The following is a 21281-nucleotide window of genomic DNA, read 5'->3' as shown; positions in this document are numbered from 1 at the left end:
CATCGTGTTATAAATAGAATTGGAGCCGCTCCCTGGGCAAGTTGCGGTGCGCTCCCCAAACGATACCGTGAATTGCTCTGGGTTTATTGATTGTTTGGACTGTAGTTGTACTTATTATATATATATAGAGATGATGTTCTGTCTCGCCTTTGTGCTTTTGCTAAGAGCGGTTTCAGTTTCCCCGGCAGGCGACTGTGAAGGTTAGCCACTCAAAAGCATGTGCGTGAACAAAGTTATTTATAGGTTATTGTGCACAAGCTGGAACTAAATGTCAGGCGTAGTGAACGCCTCATGAAACACAGGATTGCAATTGTCCAAACAAAAAAGCAGTCGTTACCATCCTACCGTGTGACCTTATTATAAGCAATAACAATACTTTCTCTAGTGTGTGTGGGCTTTCTGCAACGAGTATACGGCTCCCTGGTGTCCACGCACCAAGACCTCAGTCCTACGTTGGTGGAAGAAGAGCTAGTGAGTGCGTGCGCTGAGGTCCAGGGAAAAGAGTCCAGACTGGTGAGAAAAGACAAAGCCGACGCACGACATAATGTGTTCCTCATCTGGGGAGGATCCGGGGATGGGGGCAGCCCCTGGTTCTGTGAAATTCTGATCAGGCTGCCGTGGTTATCTGAATCGTCGGGGTAGATCTGTATGTTTTGAGTTTCATATTACATGTGGCACCAGAGTGTGTGTGTGTGTGTGTGTGTGTGTGTGTGTGTGTGTGTGTGTGTGTGTGTGTGTGTGTGTGTGTGTGGGGGGGGGGGGGGGCACATTTAATATCATAAGAATAACTAAAAGGGATTTTTTTTGGCCACTCCATGACCTGTGTAGGAGCATTAATGACCGCTAGGAGGGGCACGGCCCCCACCTTAGCGCCAACATGCTTGGCACAGGACTTGAGTATTATGAAGATATTACAAAGGTGCATTTAGATAAGATAGTAACCCACAAAAAGAGTTTTTGCAGTTCAGCTCAGTTTTATTCTGTCGATTTTGCAAAAAAAAACAACGACTAAAATATTTGCATCCTAGAGCAAAATAGGCCAATATGTAAATAATTCTTATGAAGGTCTGTTAAAATAACCACTTTCTCCATGCTTTTATTTTGATACTGTATTTTGCCGTCATGGGTCTTTTATTTTGACGCAGGAAGTTTGAATCTACAGTAGGTAACTTGACTTGAAGGAGATCGCGCGAAAAGGTTATTACGTGTAATTACGGAAGGAATTCAGGCTACAAACGGTTGCTCTGCATAACAATTTGTAGTAATTAATAAGTGCCTAGCTGGAATGGGAACAAGGTATTGTGTGTTTAATTTGTTTAAGACTTTATATTACTTAAAATGTGTTTAAATGTGTTGTTGCTGTACAGCCGCGCTAATGTTATCTTCATGGCGATAGTTGTATATGTGTAAGAGCTAATTAATGTTATTTATCTGTCCTGTAGCTCTTACGGTGTTTATGAAGAAAGATGTGAAGAAAGGAATATTTATGCTCAAAACAAGGCTGACGGCTGAACGTAAATAAAGGCTTCTGAAACATCTGTAAGCTTCACCATTGTCCGGCTGGGGTTCGCTACAGTAAGAGCTTGACCCACATCGATTCGACGACTTTTTGCCGCCATGACGGGTCACGACGGAGGGTCTTCACTGCATGCCTGCTGCTGTTGCTGCTACATCGCCCCATGCTGTTCACATGGAGTCATCGAGCAGCACATGTTCCTGCATGTCAACGCATGATCCACTACGGCAATCCGGGCAGCGGTCTCGTGGATTCGGTGCATTGGTCAAGTACAGTCGCATTCATTGACGCAGAACTGAGCATTACCCAATATCATATGGTCTACGGTACTTCCAATGAGGTGAGCTACACATTAACAGCTTCTTGAACTGAACCAGAGAACATTTAATGCTCACCTGCTCATCTGCAACGAAGGAACTGTTGATACGTTTATACAGACGGACACATTCATGTGGACTCTTTATAATTAAGGACATTTAAAAAAAAAAAAAAAAAAAAAAAGGGGGAAATTGAACTGCATTTCATGCTATCTGAAAATTTTGCTTATAATGTTATTTACCTGAACATTTACAGTTATTTGAGTGTCTGCACATTGATGTAACTGCTAGTTATTTTTGTACTGGGGTTCTGATATTCTATGTTTAAACTGCTTAAGAGTTCGATCTTATCTGCTTCAGGGTTTTCATCTGGCTTAATAATTCTGAGTTAGGAGTTGATAATGTCAAAGTCAGGTTATGATAGTGACACAGAGGAGCAAATGGCTGGTTCTCAGCATGAAGTTCAGGATTTGCAGAGGGAGCTCCACTCAGTGGCAGACTCATCATGCCTGAAGGAAACGACTGAAGTGGTGGAAGAAGGTCAGAGTCATCTCCAAGGTAAACTGGATGACCCACCTGGAGGTCCCAGACGTTCCGAACGTGCACGGAACCCTACCGAGAAGATGCGTGCACTACAAGCGGAGGAGGCCAAGAAAATGGAGAAAGGGCTGCTCTCCATGTACGAGCAATGGAAACTCAAAATACGAAAAGCAAGAGATCAACTGAAGTCCTACATGCCAGATGATGAGCTCTGGCCTCTCGTGGAAGAACTTAGGAAAAGTAAGGAAGACATAATGAACATATATTCTGAAACGCGAGATCTTGCCACACCTTCCACTGATATCAGACGACGAGTCGATACTTGTGAATCAGTCACCACAGAAATCATTATCATTGCCCACAACAGAGCAATAGATGATGAAGTTGAGTTTAACGAGAAGCAGGAAAGACATCGCCTTCATGAACTCCTCCACCGTGACTATGCAAAGTCTGTCTATGGATCCGCCGCGTCCTTGACAAGTCATAGCAAGTCTGACCATCACTCCATGACTTCCTCTATGGCGGCCAAGCGTGCGGATGCAGCAGCAGAACTAGCAGTGAAGGAAACCAATTATGAGATGATGATAGCCGAAGAGAGACAAAGGGAAGTGATTCGAGAGTTAGAGGAACAACAGAGGATAGCTCTAGAGGCACAAAGGTATGAGTTGGAGCGACTGCAGGCAGAGAAGGAAGTGCGAGCAGCTAAGGCCAAGCTGAATGTGTACAATAAGGAGACAGAACATAAAGCTGCTGACTGCATCAACATTGAAAAGGATAAGGAAGCAACGAACGTGCCTGTAACTGCCGTCTCGCCATCCCATGTTGCAACACCCTCTCATAAAGACATTTCCTCACTGGCTCAGGTCTTTCAAGACAGCATAGCCTTGAATAGGCTCCCTGTTCCAGAGCCATTCGTCTTCAATGGTGATCCAATACGATTCACTGAATGGAAAGCATCGTTTTCTTCGCTCATTGACCAAAGAGCTATCACTCCAGCTGAAAAACTCTATTATTTGAAGAAGTATGTTGCCGGCCCAGCACGCCAGGTGCTAGATGGCACCTTTTTCCGAAACGATGATGAAGCCTACCAGGATGCCTGGAACAAGCTCACTCGTCGCTTCGGCCAGCCCTTTGCCATTCAGAGAGCATTCAGAGAGAAGCTTACCAATTGGCCTAGGATACAACCTAAAGATGCCGAGGGACTCAGAAACTTCTCTGATTTTCTAAATGCCTGTCAAGATGCCATGCCTCATGTCAAGGGTCTCGACATATTAAACGACTGCGAGGAAAACCAGAAGCTTGTCTATAAACTACCAGACTGGGCAGCTTCACGCTGGAACCGACAAGCCACACGAAGCCTGAACGATAGGCAAGAATTCCCAAGTTTCAAGGACTTTGCAATATTTGTGTCAACTGAAGCTGAGATTGCCTGCAATCCAATTACGTCGCTTTATGCTCTTCGCTCATCAGACTCTAACGCTGAAAAGAGAAATCTCAGAGACACAAAGACAAACCAGGCCAGTGTTTACACCACTCAAGCAGCTACGGACATCTTCAACAAAGGGTCAGAACAGAGAAAAACATGTATTCTCTGTCAAGATAATAGACACCAGCTTCATGCGTGTCCCAAGTTTACAGAAATGTTGTTGGTAGAGCGACGGAACTATGTAAAGGAGAAGAAACTCTGCTACGGATGCCTAAAATTCGGCCACAGCGCAAAAAGCTGTCGTCATCGCCACTGTTGCGACAACTGTAAAGGAAAACATCCGACGGCCCTCCACGATTACAACTATGGGAAGGAGAAGTCTTCATCAGAAGCAGCGACAAATCAAAGAGCTGCTGCAACGTCGCTCAGTGTTGCAGGCGAAGGCTCATCCTACACATCGATGGTGATGCCAGTGTGGGTGTCATCCAAAAACAACCCAACTGCTGAGAGACTTGTCTACGCTCTACTTGACACTCAAAGCGATACAACATTCATCGACCAAGAAGTGAGTGACAGTCTAAATGCTGACAAGTATCCAGTGAAGTTGAAGCTGACGACCATGAGTGGAATGAACACGGTTCTCTCAAGTGAGAGTGTTTTCGGCCTCTGTGTAAGGGGATACAGCTCTGCAATTCAGTTTGATCTCCCAGTTGCCTACTCAAAGGACTGCATACCTGTAAACCGTGCTCATATTCCCACTTGTGAGACGGCTAAGCAATGGAGTCACCTCAGAGAAATAGCAGAAGAAATCCAACCTCTGAAGGACTGTGAAATAGGGCTCCTGATAGGCTATAACTGCTCTAGAGCCATGGCACCAAGGCAGGTTATTCTAGGAGGAGATGAGGAACCTTATGCTGTACGGACAGACTTAGGATGGAGTATTGTGGGGCGCTCATCGCAAAGCTATGATCCGCCGAGCTCAAGTCGCCTGTGCCACAAAATCTCCATTAAAGTACTGCCTCCGGTAACTCCGGCCGACGCTATTCGCATTCTGGAATCTGACTTCAAGGATGATAGTGAAGACAGCAAAACAGTGTCACAAGATGACATCACCTTCCTCAACAAGCTAAATGAGGGCATACAGAAAAACAAACATGGCCATTACCAAATGCCTCTACCCTTCAAAAACAGACCCAGTATGCCTGACAACAAAAACTCAGTCATGATACGCCTCAACCACCTCAAAAGAAAACTGCAGCGGGATGAAAAGTATAAGGAGCAGTATGTCAAGTTCATGGAGGAGATCATCGAAAGGGGAGATGCAGAGCAGATCGAAGACGGTGGGAGTGAAGTTGAGAGATGGTACATTCCCCATCATGGTGTTCGGCACGCAAAGAAGCCAGATAAGCTTCGTGTAGTGTTCGATTGCTCTGCCAGACACAAAGGAACCAGCTTGAACGACCATCTCCTCTCAGGGCCTGACTTGCTGAACAACTTGAGCGGTGTTCTTATCCGCTTCCGACGTTACCCTGTTGCTTTGATGTGTGACATTGAGAAAATGTTCCATCAATTCCATGTGGATGAGGCTGATCGCAACTACCTGCGCTTTCTTTGGTGGAAGCAAGGAGACTTGAACTCACCGCCCAGTGAGTTCCGTATGAAGGTGCATCTGTTCGGTGCAGCCTCCTCCCCTGGATGTGCAAACTTCGGGATGAAGCATCTAGCTAAGGAGAATGGCGACCTCTACCCTAAAGGCTCACAGTTTATCATGAGGGATTTCTATGTTGATGATGGCCTCACCAGTGCTGGCAGCACCGAAGAAGCTGTTCAGCTTGCCAGAGAAGCTCGTGAACTCTGTGCCATGGGTGGACTCCGATTACACAAATTTGTGTCAAATGAGAGAAATGTCCTAGAAAGTATACCGCCCTCTGAAAGAGCAATCAATGTGACGAATATGGACCTCACATTCGATGAACTGCCGCTTGAGAGAGCCCTGGGGATTCAATGGGATGTGGAGTCCGACCATTTTCGTCTCAGTGTCAGCCTCAAGGATCAGCCGGCAACACGTCGCGGCATTCTTTCTACAGTTGCCTCCTTGTATGATCCTCTCGGGTTCGTGGCGCCAGTTCTGCTCAAAGCGAAGATCATTCTTCAGGAGATGTGTAGGCGAGGCACAGGCTGGGACGATCCTCTCCCTGACGAGCTCCGTCCAAAATGGGAAAAATGGAGAGATGATCTAGCTCAGTTGGATAATGTCACTATACCCCGCACTTACTCACCAGCTGGATTTGGGAAGGTTTTGAAGACACAGCTGCATCATTTCTCAGATGCTAGCTTGAAGGGTTATGGTCAGTGTTCATACTTGAGACTACAAAATGAGGAGGGAGACGTTCACTGTGCCTTAGTTGTAGGAAAATCACGCGTCTCGCCATCAAAAGTTACAACTGTTCCAAGATTGGAACTGACGGCTGCAGTTGTCTCTGTGAAGATGAGCAACATGCTCAAGGAGGAATTTGGATCAGCTGACACTGAGGAGGTCTTCTGGACCGACTCTAAGGTGGTCTTGGGATACATAAAAAACGAAGCACGACGATTCCACACCTTTGTGGCTAACCGTGTTCAGAAGATTCACCTCAGCTCAGACCCTCAACAATGGAGATATGTTCCAACCAATGAGAATCCTGCTGACCATGCTTCCAGGAGCTTGACTCCCAGCGAGCTTTTGTCATCCACCTGGTTCACTGGACCCAAGTTCTTGTGGCACAAGGAAATGAAGCCGCCGGCAGATGAAATTCCAGAGTTAATAATTGGAGACCCAGAGGTCAGAAGTGCTTTGGTACTTAACACAAGAACTACAGAGCAAGCGAGCCTTGTTGATCGTTTATCTAAGTTCTCATCTTGGTCACTGGCTATTCGAGCTGTTGCACGCCTTTTAAGGCGCATCAGAAAGAACAGATCAAACAACCTCACCACTGTAACAGAACGAGAAGATGCAGAACATTGCATAATCAAAGACCTGCAGAAAAACGTGTACCAAGAAGAGTTGAAACTGCTGAGCAAAGGGGTCCCCCTACCCTCTCACAATTCACTACACTCTCTTGATGCCTTCCTCGATAAAGATGGTGTCTTCAGGGTGGGAGGAAGGCTGTGCAACTCTTCTCTTCCCAACTCCATCAAGCACCCTGCAATCATTCCCAAAGATCATCACATTACAAAAATGATCATTGCTCATCACCATGAAAGAATCGAACATCAAGGTAAAGGCCTCACCCTCAATGAGATCAGGTCCCACGGCTACTGGATTCCAGGAATCAACAGGGCAGTAGCATCGCACATTCGTCAATGCGTCACCTGTAGACGGCACCGGAAACCAACGGAAGAGCAAAGGATGGCTGATCTACCCCCCGAACGCGTGGAACCATCACCCCCCTTCACCTTCTGTGGAATGGACTGCTTTGGTCCATTCCTCACGAAGCAAGGAAGAAAGGAGAACAAGAGGTATGGTCTACTTTTCACTTGCTTTAGCTCCCGTGCCATTCATATTGAGATGCTTGATGGCATGTCCACAGACGCCCTCATCAATGGCCTCCGATGCTTCATTGCTATGCGTGGTGCTGTTCGTCAGATCAAGTCCGATCAAGGTAGCAACTTCGTTGGAGCCAAAAACGAACTTAAGGAAGCTCTAAAGGAAGTTGATGCAGACCGGCTGGCTGTATTCCTTGCTGAAAAACAATGTGACTTTTGCATGAATGCACCTTATTCAAGCCATGTCGGAGGTGTTTGGGAGAGACAGATTAGGACGGTGAGAAGCGTTCTAAGGTCCACGCTTGCTCTTTCCTCTGGAAGGCTAAATGATGCTTCACTGCGGGCTTTTCTCTATGAAGCTATGGCAATCGTCAACAGTCGACCACTGACTGTTGACAACCTCAGTGATCCTCATAGTCTTGAGCCACTCACACCTAATCATCTTCTGACTATGAAAACTGTCAGGGCCTTACCACCTCCAGGCGAGTTCGTCAGAGAGGACATGTATGGCAAGAAAAGGTGGCGACATGTTCAATACCTGGCAGAACAGTTTTGGAGTCGATGGCGAAAGGAATACCTGGCCAACATCTCTCTCAGACAACGTTGGCATGCACCGAAGAGAAATCTTCAAGTTGGAGATATCGTAATGATGAAAGGAGAGGATGCACACAGGAACGAGTGGAGATTAGGTAGAGTTTTAGAAACTACTATTGACAAAGACGGACTAGTAAGGAGAGTTAAGATCTGCCTCGGTGACAGGAATCTTGGCAAGAAAGGAGAGCGTCTCCATAAGATGTCTGAAGTCGAACGCCCTGTCCAAAGGCTAGTCCTGCTATTGGAGACTAATTAAACTTGTTCTCTCTTTACATAATTTGTTTTTTTGCACTTTCATGAGGAAGGTCATTTTTTTTTGTTAGAAAATCATTCGTGTTTAATGTTAACTGTATACTGTTCCATTAGGGACTCATGATTGGTGGGAGTGTAAATAATTCTTATGAAGGTCTGTTAAAATAACCACTTTCTCCATGCTTTTATTTTGATACTGTATTTTGCCGTCATGGGTCTTTTATTTTGACGCAGGAAGTTTGAATCTACAGTAGGTAACTTGACTTGAAGGAGATCGCGCGAAAAGGTTATTACGTGTAATTACGGAAGGAATTCAGGCTACAAACGGTTGCTCTGCATAACAATTTGTAGTAATTAATAAGTGCCTAGCTGGAATGGGAACAAGGTATTGTGTGTTTAATTTGTTTAAGACTTTATATTACTTAAAATGTGTTTAAATGTGTTGTTGCTGTACAGCCGCGCTAATGTTATCTTCATGGCGATAGTTGTATATGTGTAAGAGCTAATTAATGTTATTTATCTGTCCTGTAGCTCTTACGGTGTTTATGAAGAAAGATGTGAAGAAAGGAATATTTATGCTCAAAACAAGGCTGACGGCTGAACGTAAATAAAGGCTTCTGAAACATCTGTAAGCTTCACCATTGTCCGGCTGGGGTTCGCTACACAATATGATTTGAGTGACACCTCCCCAAAGCGACAGTGTTTGGCCCTGTTTCTTAAAGCCTCAAAACACGTCGTTTTTTGTTCGTGTGTGTCGTCCCAGTAGTGCTATTACCTGGGGGCCAGCAGCGATGCAGCGACCCGCGTCACGGCGTCCGTCGCCCGGCCTCTGTCCTCCCACGTGCCGGTGGAGAAGATCTGCCAGCGGCTCGGCAGCACCGACAAACAGATATGTGAACTGAAATATGGTAATTTCCTGTCGGAAGCGAAGCAAGCCGCCGCAACTCACAGCATGGCATTCTTGCAAATGTTGAGCAACAGATATCCTTCAGTCATGGTGGATTTTTTCTTAACTCATAAGTGTTACATAATGTTCTATTTTATTTGTGCCGTTGTGCACCTAACCATCCCTGGAGGGATCCCTCTTCTTAAGGTTTCTTCCCTCTTTATGTTATACGGGAGTTTTTCCATGTCTTCAGTAGAAGTTGAGGTTATGGATGCGATATATATTGTTTCTCTTTCTGACTAATGTACTTATTGCAAGTAGATTTGGATAAGAGCGTCTGCTAAACGCCCTAAATGTAAACGTCTCCCATCCCCCCCATGGGATCTCCTCCCGTTCTCTCTCAGCCGACTCCCCACGCCACGACACACTTGCTAAGACAGCCCGCTGTCCCTCTCTCCCCATGACCCGTCGCTAGTGCACTGTAATTCTGTCTGTCGGTCCGTCCGTCTGCAGAGCAGCAGCTGTGGGACCTGAGCAGCGCGGGGCTGCTGTCGCTCCGCGTGGCCGAGCTGAAGAGAGTGCTGTCGTCCTGGGGAGAGGAGTGCCGCGGTTGCCTGGAGAAGCACGAGTTTGTGGATCTGATCCGGGAGAAGGCCCAGCAACACCAACACGATCAACATGAACACCATATGGACCTGTGATGTGATTCAGGAGCAGGGTCGAACGGACCGGAACGGTGTCGGCTCACCAGAGTTCAGAGTTCACGTGACCAATCAACGCAGCGACACTTGTTGAGCTGTTTTTAAAAAACTCTAAGAACGAGGCAAACACATTTTTAATATATGGATGCATAGCGGAATGGACTCCATGTTTCAAATAAATTTATATCAAACTACAAAGTCCACATGAATGAACAGTTGAATTCACAATATTCTGCACATGCGCAATGGTGTCTGGCCCAACCTGAATTTAGAAAGTGAAGAACCTGTTTTATACCGTTGAGCCCATGGTCAGAAGACAACAATGATCAGACAATCTAAATACATCTTGTTGTATGCTATAGAAATGATCAATTATGTGCACTCATCAATAAACACACTTAATTTGCTCATCCCTTTGAAAATGATTCTAGAAACGCAAAGACCTTGAAATAAGAAAACAACTTCAGAATTTGTGTTGGTCTCCAACTACTATTAAGACCAGACTTGGTGGTAGCAACAAAGACGGGAATCCTCAAGTTGAGAGAGACAGTCTGTTTGTATCTTATTGGTTGCATATCATTTTTTGGTTTATTTTACATCTCCAGTATCTTCCAGTCAGTCCAGTTTAGATTTTTACTCATCGACAAATAAATTAGATTGCTTCATGCAGTAGCCTCCCGTTTCATTAATTGGATGTATAAGTATACATCAAATTGCACATACTTCCCGTTTGTCTATAGTATTAATATAAACCCTTATACCACCATCTCCACATACGTGGAGATGAGCATGAAGCACATGATTCAGCATAAAAAGTATTGAGCAATGATAGTTATCAATATTCGGTTTCAAAATGTAATTAATGACCATCTAACATAGTCTTACAAGTTGAAATGATTCACCAACTAAACTGACGAAAATTAATACAAATGGTTAAAAAAAGGAACACAATAATGAACGTAGTGATGCGATACAGTTGACACTGATTTACAGTTTGAATAGACAATGATGCTCAATCCTAAGGATTGTGAAGAAGTTCAGATTATGTAGCCCTCTTATTAACACCTGGCTTGCTCAGTGTTAAAAGAAAAAAGAGAGCCAGTACTCTGTGCTCCACCACCACTCTTATCTTCATAACGAAACACAGTTGTCAGTTATTATTTCCAACTGTCCTGTTCACAAACAAAAATATGTAACCCACTGATTCCTATTGGTTTACCATTATTTAAATCAAGCCAATCACAAGCCGCCCAGGCTTGTTGGTCCGCAGGGGATCTGATGTTGGATTGTCAGACAAAACAAATTCGATGCCCATACAAACCCCTCATCGGCTCCGGTGATTAGTACCTTCAAGAACAACAGGGGGCTAGAGACAGGTCTGGCAGGAGAACAGGATGAAGGGGAATCCTTATCAATTCTATGATCAACTCCTGAAGAGTAGTGGGGGAGATAGAGACAGAGGTCTGGCAGAGAGGTGGATAACAAACAGGAAGAAGGCGGAATATATTTAGTGTCTGATTCCCTAAGGTCGGAGGCGGAGATCTGGCAGGGGCAAGGTGAAGGTGTCATCAACTAACAGTGGGGGGGTCAGAGACAGGGCTCTGGCAGGGAGGGGGGTTCAAACAGAACGAGGCGAAACCGTATCCAACTGTTGAACGGTGAATACGCTCCTCAACCATTGTCGCTCTTCCCATCGTCTGATCCAATCGAAGGATTGATTGGGTCCGTGTAGTTTGTCACTTGGGTGACTGGGGCCTTTTGGCCGTCACGGGGTCGTGCATTGGGCTATCATGGGAGGGTGGCTGGAGCTTGGTGCAGTCCATCGCTGAATCGACATACTGAAAACAAGTGATAAACAACAGCTTGAAATGAACATTTACATCCAGGACCAGTAGTCTGTCCAATTAGGAAAGTCAAATGTATGTGTGTCGTGGAAATATCAATCATAACTACATACATCATATACAAAATATATTAACCTTGTTTATATAATTACTATCCACATTAAAAGGAACTGTATTACATTCTCCCTGTGTCTTAAGATACATCCCTTCCTCTCTCTAACTGAGAGAGGTTAAGAAACTTCACATTTGCATTCCCACTACTATGTCTGATACTAAGGCCAGGCCTATCGACTGACGTCTTTGTTATGTAGATTCCTTCAACCTTATTGCAGCCATGCTTGCAGACTTGCAGACTTTCCCACTTCTCCCATAGTGTACTGCAGTTAACTTGGCCTCTCCTGCCCATCCTAAACTCTCCACTTCCCACTTACCTGTGTATTCCCTACCCACCATGCAAACGTTTCCCTATAAGAACCTTGTTCACCCATTGTCTCACTGAATGTATCCTTGGTAACTTTACTGCCTGTATTTTCGCATGATAATGCTCTAATATTAAATCACATATTTCACTGGCGGACGTGTCCTAAAAAGAAGTTTCTCCCCATCAATGTGTCACCAAGTCTTGTCGCAAAGCATCTAGCTTCCAGATGAATGGGCCGACCGAACAGCCTATATGCGGAAGATAAACCACGACGGAAGAATGCCATTACTCTTGCCAGAAATGCATCTATTGCAATATCAACTTAAGTGAGCTCGCCTTGTAAACATCGAGCGGCGTCACAGCAGGGAATACTGCTAAATCTTAAATACTTTACCTTTATTTTACTAAAATGCCTTTTTAACTTTCCCTTTATTTTCTATTTTTACCAGAAAAATACATGATCTGATACCAGAGAGAAAGGTTGTATAAGGGTTAGAGTCCTGAGTTTGTTTGTATAAGGGTTAGAGTCCTGAGTTTGTATTTGTATAAGGGTTAGAGTCCTGAGTTTGTATAAGGGTTAGAGTCCTGAGTTTGTATTTGTATAAGGGTTAGAGTCCTGAGTTTGTATAAGGGTTAGAGTCCTGAGTTTTGTTGAATAAGGCCTTTGGTCTGGGCTAGAGTCTTAGAAGCTGGGTTAGAGTCCTAGAATATTGTATAAGGGTTAGAGTCCTGAGTTTGTATTTGTATAAGGGTTAGAGTCCTGAGTTTGTTTGTATAAGGGTTAGAGTCCTGAGTTTGTATTTGTATAAGGGTTAGAGTCCTGAGTTTGTTTGTATAAGGGTTAGAGTTAGGGCTGCTCGATTATGGGAAAAATCATAATCATGATTATTTTGGTCAATATTGAAATCCCGATTATTTTTTGTTCGAAAACACGTTTGTTTATTTAGTCTCTCTCAGAAAAAACTTTGTAACTGAGAACTTTGAAATTTCGCCTTAAAAAAATACACAAAATGGTCAACAAGAAAATGTTCCAATCAAAAATAATATACAGATATGTATCCAGCTGTTCTGCCCTTTCTATAAAAAAATAAAGATTGTTAATTTTGTGATCGTTTGACGCCAAGATCGCGATCAAAACTCGATTATTCACCCAGCCCTAATCCCTAAGCCCTAGGCCGCCGCCGGGGGAGCTCAGCATGGCTGGAGGGGGGGGGGGAGGGGGGACAGGACAGGACGACAGAGGGTAGGACGGTTAGGGGTGGAGGGGTACTGATGGGGAGGCAGACCTCGCTTGAGAAGTAGAACTATGTTTCAGGAGCGGGTTAGAAATTAGGAAGACCGAAGACAAATGCTGTTCAATATTTGCAAAGCTTATTCTGGAAATATGTACATAGTTAATTATTTGGGCCACCTACACACCGATAAAATATAAAATACATTGCATGTAATTTAATTTATTTTTTCTTTTCAATCACATTTTATAGCGATAAAATATTAAAATTATTATATATTATGTTTTATATATTCAACAAAAAAGTAAAAGTACACTATGAACTTAGGAGTGTGGAGGCCATTGTGGTGCGCACTGAGACGGCTCTTCAGCGGGCAGGAATTGGGGGCGGAATCAGTGCTTCCGACTGCATGCAATAATTATAAGAGAATATTTGCTAAATATTAATAATATATTATATTAATAATAAAATATTTTATAAATATTGTATTCTTATAATAGTTTATTCATGAGGAATCAAACTTAATATTAAATCGTTTCACCTGTACTCCATAATTGACTGTTTGCATACCCAAAAGATCCACGATAACTACGTACCTCCCCCCCCCCCCACCTTAAACCAGGGCTTCCCAGAGGGAACACAGAGTTGCCTCTCACGGCTCAGCCACAGCGACTCCTCCACAGCCCTGAACCTGTGGAGGGCGGACGGGATTTAGCGGCTGGCTCTCCTCTAGAGAACCTCTACGGCCAAGCCCCTCTGGAGGAATCCGCTCCCGCAGCCAGGCGAGCCGGCACAGAGCTGCGATGACCTCAGCCTCCTACAGGGGGCAGCGCCTCACAACGGAGCATCAACCCGAGTGAGTCTGCGCTCTCAGCTTGCTGCCGGATTCAACAGTTGTCTTGTTTCTGCCGGATGCGCCACAGAACCGGAATAATAATGAACACGACGCGAATACGACTAAGTGCCTTTTTTTTTTTTTGCATTCAAGCAAATTATAAATGATCGCTTTGGGGTGACATCTGTGTTGTTATTATAATTGTTTTAAATATACATCTCGACCTGCAGAGGCGATTAAGGGGAGGATGTACACGGAAAAGGAGGAGCAGGTGTGGGTAATCTGCACGGCCGAGTGGTCTCGCTGGTTATCTCTGCGCTGAAGCCCGGAGTACTATCAGGCTGAGTGGGAGTCAATAACAAGCGCTCTCTCTGTGCCACGCAGATAATTCAGTAACATTCAGGAGCAGAGCGGACTCCGTTCACGAGGGGCGGCCAACGCCGCCGCTATTGCTGATGATGATGATGAGTAGGGAGGCAGGGGTGGAGAGGGCTGAGTGGGTGAGGTAGGTGGAGAGGGTGGAGGGGGGGGGAGAGGGCTGAGTGGGTGAGGTAGGTGGAGAGGGTGGAGGCGGGGGGGGGGGGGGGGGGGGAGAGGGCTGAGTGGGAGAGGCTGAGGGCCTTACGTTGCTGGTTCCTCTTGTCACTGGCGTTCTTCAGCGGCAGGCAGACAGGACAGTCGTGCCGCGTGCAGTTCTTCCAGTGGGAGATGATCTGCCTGGACGACGCACAGTGAGCCACTGCAGAGAGGAGGGAGAGCGGAGGGAGAATGAGACGTCGAGAAGAGGAGACGGGCCAAGAGTTTTACTCCTCGCTGGTTAGGAAGACGCAACGGGACAATCCCGTTCTCTGATTTTGTACTTAAAAGAGAGGTGAACCCTAAAAACTAGGGATGGGCGTGAGGAATCGATTACTCGAGTACTCCTCGTTACAAATGAACTCGGTTGGTGGACAGGCAAACTCGAGTTTGCATATACACACACAAACAAAGTTTTCAGAAGCAAATGTATCAATTTTCTGTCGGCGCCACTAACGCATGACGTGGGCACAAAGAAAATTAAATGCATCCATTTCCATGGCGCGTTCCGTGCCGTGTGCAGGCACGCCAGAATTCAAAAAGTTAAGAGATGGCGGTTAAAGCAAAGCGCAGCGAAGAATTGAAATACTTTAAAGAAATAGGAGATCATAAGGTGAAATGTAAAATATGCCAAGCGAGCTACCAGAAAGTACTATGCGGCAACATATGCTCCTGAAACACAACGGTGAGTTCTGGAAAGCAGACCCGCAGCAACGGTGAAAGTGAAAGTGTGTCGACTATTTTCACCGCCGCAAGACGCAGCTGTAATCCCGGGCGTGTAGAGAAGATCACAACGCTGAGTATTTCCATAGTCCATTTGCTGCCGTTTTATTTGCAGCTTTAAATTATTTGCAATGGTTAGGCTACTTGTTTCGTTTTTTTTAAACTGTTACAGGCCTTGGTTCGACGTGATTTAAATTGTGAGACGCATATTTATTTTTGTAAGGAAAATGTGTTTTGAACGTTTGCAAAAATAAATAATGAATACTCTGATTACTCTGACTGTTTTGATGGAGAATAAGCATTACATGTTTGGTTGGTAATATTGCCGTTCATCATCAGGCCTATTCCTGCTGCAGATGCGTTGCATTCTAAAAATAGATTTGATTTAACGAGTACTCGATTGATCCTCGAGGAATTCCTTCGATCACTCGAGTTTGGAATTTACTACTCGTGCCCATCCCTACTAAAAACAATATATTTATTTTTTTGCTGTCTCATCGTCAACATAGCAATAAAATATATGTGAACGTAATTTTGTCATGTAACTACAATACATTGAGAATTTTGATTAAAAAAGCTGTCAAAATGTTTTTGCCAACCAGTTTGTTCACGTTCTACTCTGCTCCGAACCCAAGTCGAGATCTTTTCGTTATGAATGGAAAGTGTGGGAGTATGTGGATCTGAAATCAAAACCAACCCCCCCCCCCCCCCATCGAGCACCCCTACACCACCGCCCAGAGGAGGAGAGACTCACCCTGGCACAACTTGCCAGTCTGGCAGTGGGTCATGTGGTTGAGGACGTTCTTCATGGTGCGGCAGTGGGGGAGGGTACAGGCCCTCACCTCCCCGTTGGCCTGCTCCCGTCGCTGGCACTTCTGCGCGTGCAGAAGCAGGACCAGCTGCAGGATCAGCTTGCGCTTCTCCGGGCGCAAGCTGGGCCCCGTCGCCACGCCGCCTGCCCCCGGGACCATGCCCACCTGCTGCTGCATCTGGGTCCACGAAGCGCACACACACACACACACACACACACACACACACACACACACACACACACACACACACACACACACACACACACACACACACACACACACACACACACACACACACACACACACACACACACACGGAGAGACGCACAGAGACACACGTTTAGTGAATTTAGTGTGGGCCCCTTCCGAGCGGTCACTTTGCGGTGAATCGAAACGCTCGTCACTGAAGGCGATCATTTATGCGTCAGTGTGATTTTACAAGGTGGCGTTGATTCGCTGAGGGGAACCATTACAGACAGGGACACCATGGGCACAGTCTTCTGGTTTTAAAGCGACGCTGGCTCACACAGTAGCGCCTTTTTCCAGTTAAAAATTAATGCAAGCAAGTTAAATGAAAACTCTCAAGTAAAAAAAAAAAAAAAAAGGACAAATAATCCAGACGACGGTTCGAGGTTAAGATCGTTCTACGTCTGGGTGTGCCTTGTTGCCGAGATTATTTCGTATATTTCTTGAACGCAGAAATAACATAAAAGTAAATAGCATTCCTCTCTTATAGAGTATGGTACTTAACCTGTGTGAAATGATCCAGGGCTTTTATTAATGGAGTATAATTATTGCTGTGGGGTGGGAAGTAGACTGTATCTTAGTAAGACGGACAGGTTGTATCATGTCTGCCGCAGGCAGGACATTCAATTCAATTCTGTCGTGAAATTTTATATCGTTAAATCTGTCGAGTTCAGAATGAGAAAGGCTGAAAACTTTTAGTGGTGCTTAAACAAATGTGACACGTTAATCAAACCTTCAATGTATATCATGGTTAAGTAGTGTGATGAAATTAATTTACATGAATTATCATTGATATACTGTGTCACAATTATGTTTGAATTCCCACAGGTGGTTTTAGAGGCAAGTACTGTCTAACATAATCCTTGTTCGACCATCCTGATCTTGCAAGTTGACATCCCGTTTCTCTCTGTAGATCAGTGTTGATCCTATTGGAAGGCTTCTCCTGGCAAATGTTCTTATTGTAAGTTGCATTGGATAAAAGCGTCTGCTAAATGCCATAAATGTAAATGTAAATGAAAGCTTTAAAAATTTAAGAAATGATCAGAACAATCAACACTAGGGGGAAGAGTTTCAGTTCACGCCAAGCAAGCTGCTGACAAGGATTCTGTCAAAGTAAAAGTACAACGTTGGTAACCTAGGAAAGTTTAGCAGACTAATCAAAAATTATATCAAAACTACTTAATCTAAACTACACCGAATAATGATGAAAATATATCAATATACTCGCAACCGGATTTGGCAAGAGCCCAGCGAGCAAGAGCATCCCTATGACTGGCTGGAGCATTTCGAAAAACATATGGCCACGCCCATATTTGGAAATCAATAATAACAACAATAATAATAATAACGACTCAGCTAACGCCGCGTTCACATTGCACACGTCCATCAACGGATGACAGGAGGTATGGGGGCTTTTTGACATACCCATGTATTTTGCTTGGTCGTATTACAAAGGCGATTTCATTGGACAGTGTATTTGCGTATATTTGCGTTCTGATTGGCCGAAGCATCCGTCGATGCCTGAAAAGTTGAAAATATCTCTGAGCTGAGAGAACGGAAGAACTTTTCGAGAGGGCCCCAATCAAGGTCAATGGGTTCCGTCAACGGACGGATGCAGTGTGAACTAGGGCTGCTCGATTATGGGAAAAATCATAATCACGATTAGTTTGGTCAATATTGAAATCACGATTATGCAAACGATTATTTTTGAGTTTGAAAACATGATGTATTTATTCAGCGTGTCTCTCCCAAAAAAAAAACGATGTAACTGAGAACTTTGAAATTTCGCCTTAAAAAAATACACAAAATGCTCAAAAAGAAAATGTTTCGAACTAAAATAACATCCAGATATGTATCCAGCTGTTCTGCCTTTTCTATAAAACATTTAATATCAAAATAATCGAAAAAATTGATTATGTTAATTCTTTGATCGTTTGACGCTAACATCGAAATCGCGATCAACATTCGATTAATCGCCCAGCCCTAGTTAGAGTCCTGAGTTTGTTTGTATAGGGTTAGAGTCCTGAGTTTGTGTATAAGGGTTAGAGTCCTGAGTTTGTTTGTATAAGGGTTAGAGTCCTGAGTTTGTTTGTATAAGGGTTAGAGTCCTGAGTTTGTTTGTATAAGGGTTAGAGTCCTGAGTTTTGTTGAATAAGGCCTTTGGTCTGGGCTAGAGTCCTAGAAGCTGGGTTAGAGCCCTAGAATATTGTCCTTTAGGTCGGGTTGTAGTCCCGACTTGGGTTCCAGAGAGACTGTTGATCTGATCTTAAATACATTGCACTTTCAATTTTACTTACTAAAAAGCCTTTTTAACTTTCAATTTATTTTTCTCTTAATACATTGCACTTTCTATTTTACTCATTTCTTGCATATGTTTTCTTTTACTTATCTATTATTTTATTTTATTGTATGACAATGTTTATATGTGAAGCACTTTGAGTCTAGCTTGTGTATGAAAAGTGCTATATAAATAAAGTTGCCTTGCCTTGCCTACTATGCCACCACAATCTGCAGCCTCCGCTTTATCCTCGAGTACATCTCCCACCTGAGGGAAACACCACTCACCTTTGTTTTCTTTCTGGGAGTAGAAAATAATTCGAACACCGTCTTGGCTGCTGCTGCTGCCCCGATGCGGGCATTTCCCGTTTGGTCGTCAACGATCTCCTTCACGGGCGAGCCAGCTGGAGCCTCCACCGGGCCTCCCGCCCCCCACAGGCGCTTAACGATCGTCTTGGTGTCGGGAGTCTGCCGCGGCGGGACCAGGGGCGTGGTCCTCAGGGGCGTGAACCTCTGGGGTGTGAACCTCTGGGGCGTGGCCTTCTGGGACGTGGTCCTCTGGGGCGTGGCCTTCTGGGGCGTGGCCTTCTGGGGCGTGGACCACTGGGGCGTGGACCTTGGCGATCCGCGTCGGTCGCGCTGGAGTCGCGGGGACTCCTGAACCATCTGCACCACCTTCTCCTTGACCAGGCCCGCGAGGCGCGTCAGCCGGGGGTCCGGCTTCCGCTTGATGGCCGCCTGGAGCCCCTCTTCGGTGGAGACCACGTAGACACGCTTCTGGCCCCTGGTGACGGCCGTGTACACGGTCCTCCAGTTCTGGAAGCCGCCCGTGCCCACCACGTACACGACCGTTTCGGTCTCGGAACCCTGGGGGGGGGGGGGGGGGGGGGGGGGGGGGTGATTAGAAAAACAGACAACTAGATAACCTGGCTAGTGTTTACGCCACCTCCTTTGCTGGACGGCCGCTAAAGACTCCAGACTCACTTGTTCAGCGTAAAAAATGCGATGAAATATGTGCCGTATTTATGCAACTTTATGCGGAATGGGTTAACCTAGCGATGGTATAGGAACTGTTATGTTATGCAACTGGTAATTTCGTTGCTCTGTAACATGTGCAATGACAATAAAGTTATTCTATTCTATTGCTTGTCACTTGGTTCTATGAACATCCTTACTGTACCCACAGAGATATATTGTTGCGTCTCTCTCTTCTGACTAATGCGCCCATTGTAAGTCACTTTGGATAAAAGGTTAGGGCCACACGCACCTGGAAGGTGTGGATGGTTCTGGCCCAGGCGTGGCGCAGCTTGCAGCTCCCCAGCAGAGCCCGGTACTTGGCCTTGATGACGCGGCCCGGCCGCTCGTCGAGGGTCAGCAAGCGCTTCTTTCGGCCACGGTGGTCCACCTCTGTGTTGTCCTGGGGGGGGGGGGGGGGGGGGCGACAGCGAACGGAGAGAGGGAGGGAGCAGCCTGTTAGAGTCACTCCCGTTATCATCCCTTGAATTAATCACAAAACACAGAATATCAAAACACATGACAAGGGCTATCAGTTACCTCCAAATCATTACCTGTTCACGTGCAAAAAGATGGAACCCACTGATTCCTATTGGGTTAGCGTTATTCAAATCAAGCCAATCACAAGCCGCCTACACCTTCTCTAGGTTGAAACAATAGTCGGGTTTGAAACCTGGGCAAGATTGCTCTTAGACCGGTTGTTCTGTGGGGGATCTGATGTTGGACAAAATAAGGGCCATTTGATGCCAATGTGTGTGTGATGAGGTGACATCTCGATGGCTCCACGTCAGAATGTCATCACAACACCCGCTGCTGACAAGCCGCTTTCTACAAGGCTCCACAACATGCGCGCGCACACACACACACAGACCTGCCTGCACCCTGACCCACACACACAGCCACTTTACAAGGTCGATCCCTCCGATCTACAACGTCACAACTTTTCTCTGTTTTGGGACCTCAGTGGTGGAACGAGCTCCCTGCCGACGTCAGAATCGCAGAGTCGCTCACCAGCTTCCGCAAAAGACTCAAAACTCACCTGTTCAGAGTTCACCTCGACTCTGCATAGCTACCCAGCCCCTTCCGGCCACCATTGTATGTTGTACGTCCTGGCACTTAATGTACGCACTAATCGTACGCACTTTATCTACATTGCATTTATTCATAGTACTTTATTGTGTAGCATCTGCACGTAGCTGCTAAATGTAAATGTAAATGGGAGGTGGGAAAAAAAGAGCAGTGTGTGGTTGTGTCTTTTGAAGGAGGGACACAAACACTCACACAATAACAAATACACACACACACACTTTGTACTGCAGGTAAGAGTTCACTTTTGTCGACTGGTCACTGACCTCATTGATGAAGAATATCTCTCCGTTGCAGAGTCTGAGGTTTTTATCATCATCATCTCCAGGATGTCTTTGGGCTTTAGCGTCCTCCTGACCAATAAGGGCATTCTTGGTGACACAGACTTTGTCTTCAGGCTGAAACTTAAACTTGCCCTTATGATCTCTATGCATTGGTGAGGGAGAAAAAAACAACAA

The 21281-nt window shown here is 45.3% G+C and overlaps 2 protein-coding genes across 8 annotated transcripts in view; one reads left to right on the top strand and one right to left on the bottom strand.

Annotated features, from left to right (window-relative positions):
• The first annotated feature begins 5 nt into the window (after window positions 1-5).
• LOC130381622 (cerebral dopamine neurotrophic factor-like) lies at window positions 6-10430 on the top strand. 4 transcript variants are annotated; one of them, XM_056589303.1, is made up of 4 exons: window positions 6-200; window positions 386-513; window positions 8937-9078; window positions 9570-10430. In XM_056589303.1, the coding sequence occupies exons 1-4, from the start codon at window positions 131-133 to the stop codon at window positions 9755-9757; spliced, it is 528 nt and encodes a 175-aa protein (XP_056445278.1). In that variant the 5' UTR covers window positions 6-130; the 3' UTR covers window positions 9758-10430. The 4 variants fall into 4 exon arrangements, 1 of the variants encoding a protein (XP_056445278.1); XR_008895440.1 differs by lacking the exons at window positions 6-200; window positions 386-513; window positions 9570-10430 and adding exons at window positions 799-1296; window positions 1443-8555; window positions 8702-8798 and having other exon boundaries at window positions 8934-9013; XR_008895441.1 differs by lacking the exons at window positions 6-200; window positions 9570-10430 and adding an exon at window positions 1443-8798 and having other exon boundaries at window positions 421-513; window positions 8934-9013.
• Window positions 9098-21281, bottom strand: part of LOC130381625 (DNA helicase B-like) — a 26542-nt gene continuing 14358 nt past the window's right edge. For all 4 annotated transcript variants that reach the window (XM_056589313.1, XM_056589314.1, XM_056589315.1 and 1 more), the window contains 6 exons: window positions 21090-21249; window positions 19991-20140; window positions 19012-19590; window positions 16143-16377; window positions 14715-14828; window positions 9098-11595 (listed from right to left, as the gene is read on the bottom strand). In XM_056589313.1, coding sequence (XP_056445288.1) covers window positions 11546-11595; window positions 14715-14828; window positions 16143-16377; window positions 19012-19590; window positions 19991-20140; window positions 21090-21249 — 1288 coding nt within the window. In that variant the 3' untranslated portion in view covers window positions 9098-11545. The remainder of the gene's footprint in view (window positions 11596-14714; window positions 14829-16142; window positions 16378-19011; window positions 19591-19990; window positions 20141-21089; window positions 21250-21281) is intronic.

This window comes from Gadus chalcogrammus, chromosome 4 (genome assembly GCF_026213295.1).
Source record: "Gadus chalcogrammus isolate NIFS_2021 chromosome 4, NIFS_Gcha_1.0, whole genome shotgun sequence".
Lineage (NCBI taxonomy): Eukaryota > Metazoa > Chordata > Actinopteri > Gadiformes > Gadidae > Gadus > Gadus chalcogrammus.
This window is presented reverse-complemented; position numbering and strand designations above follow the sequence as displayed.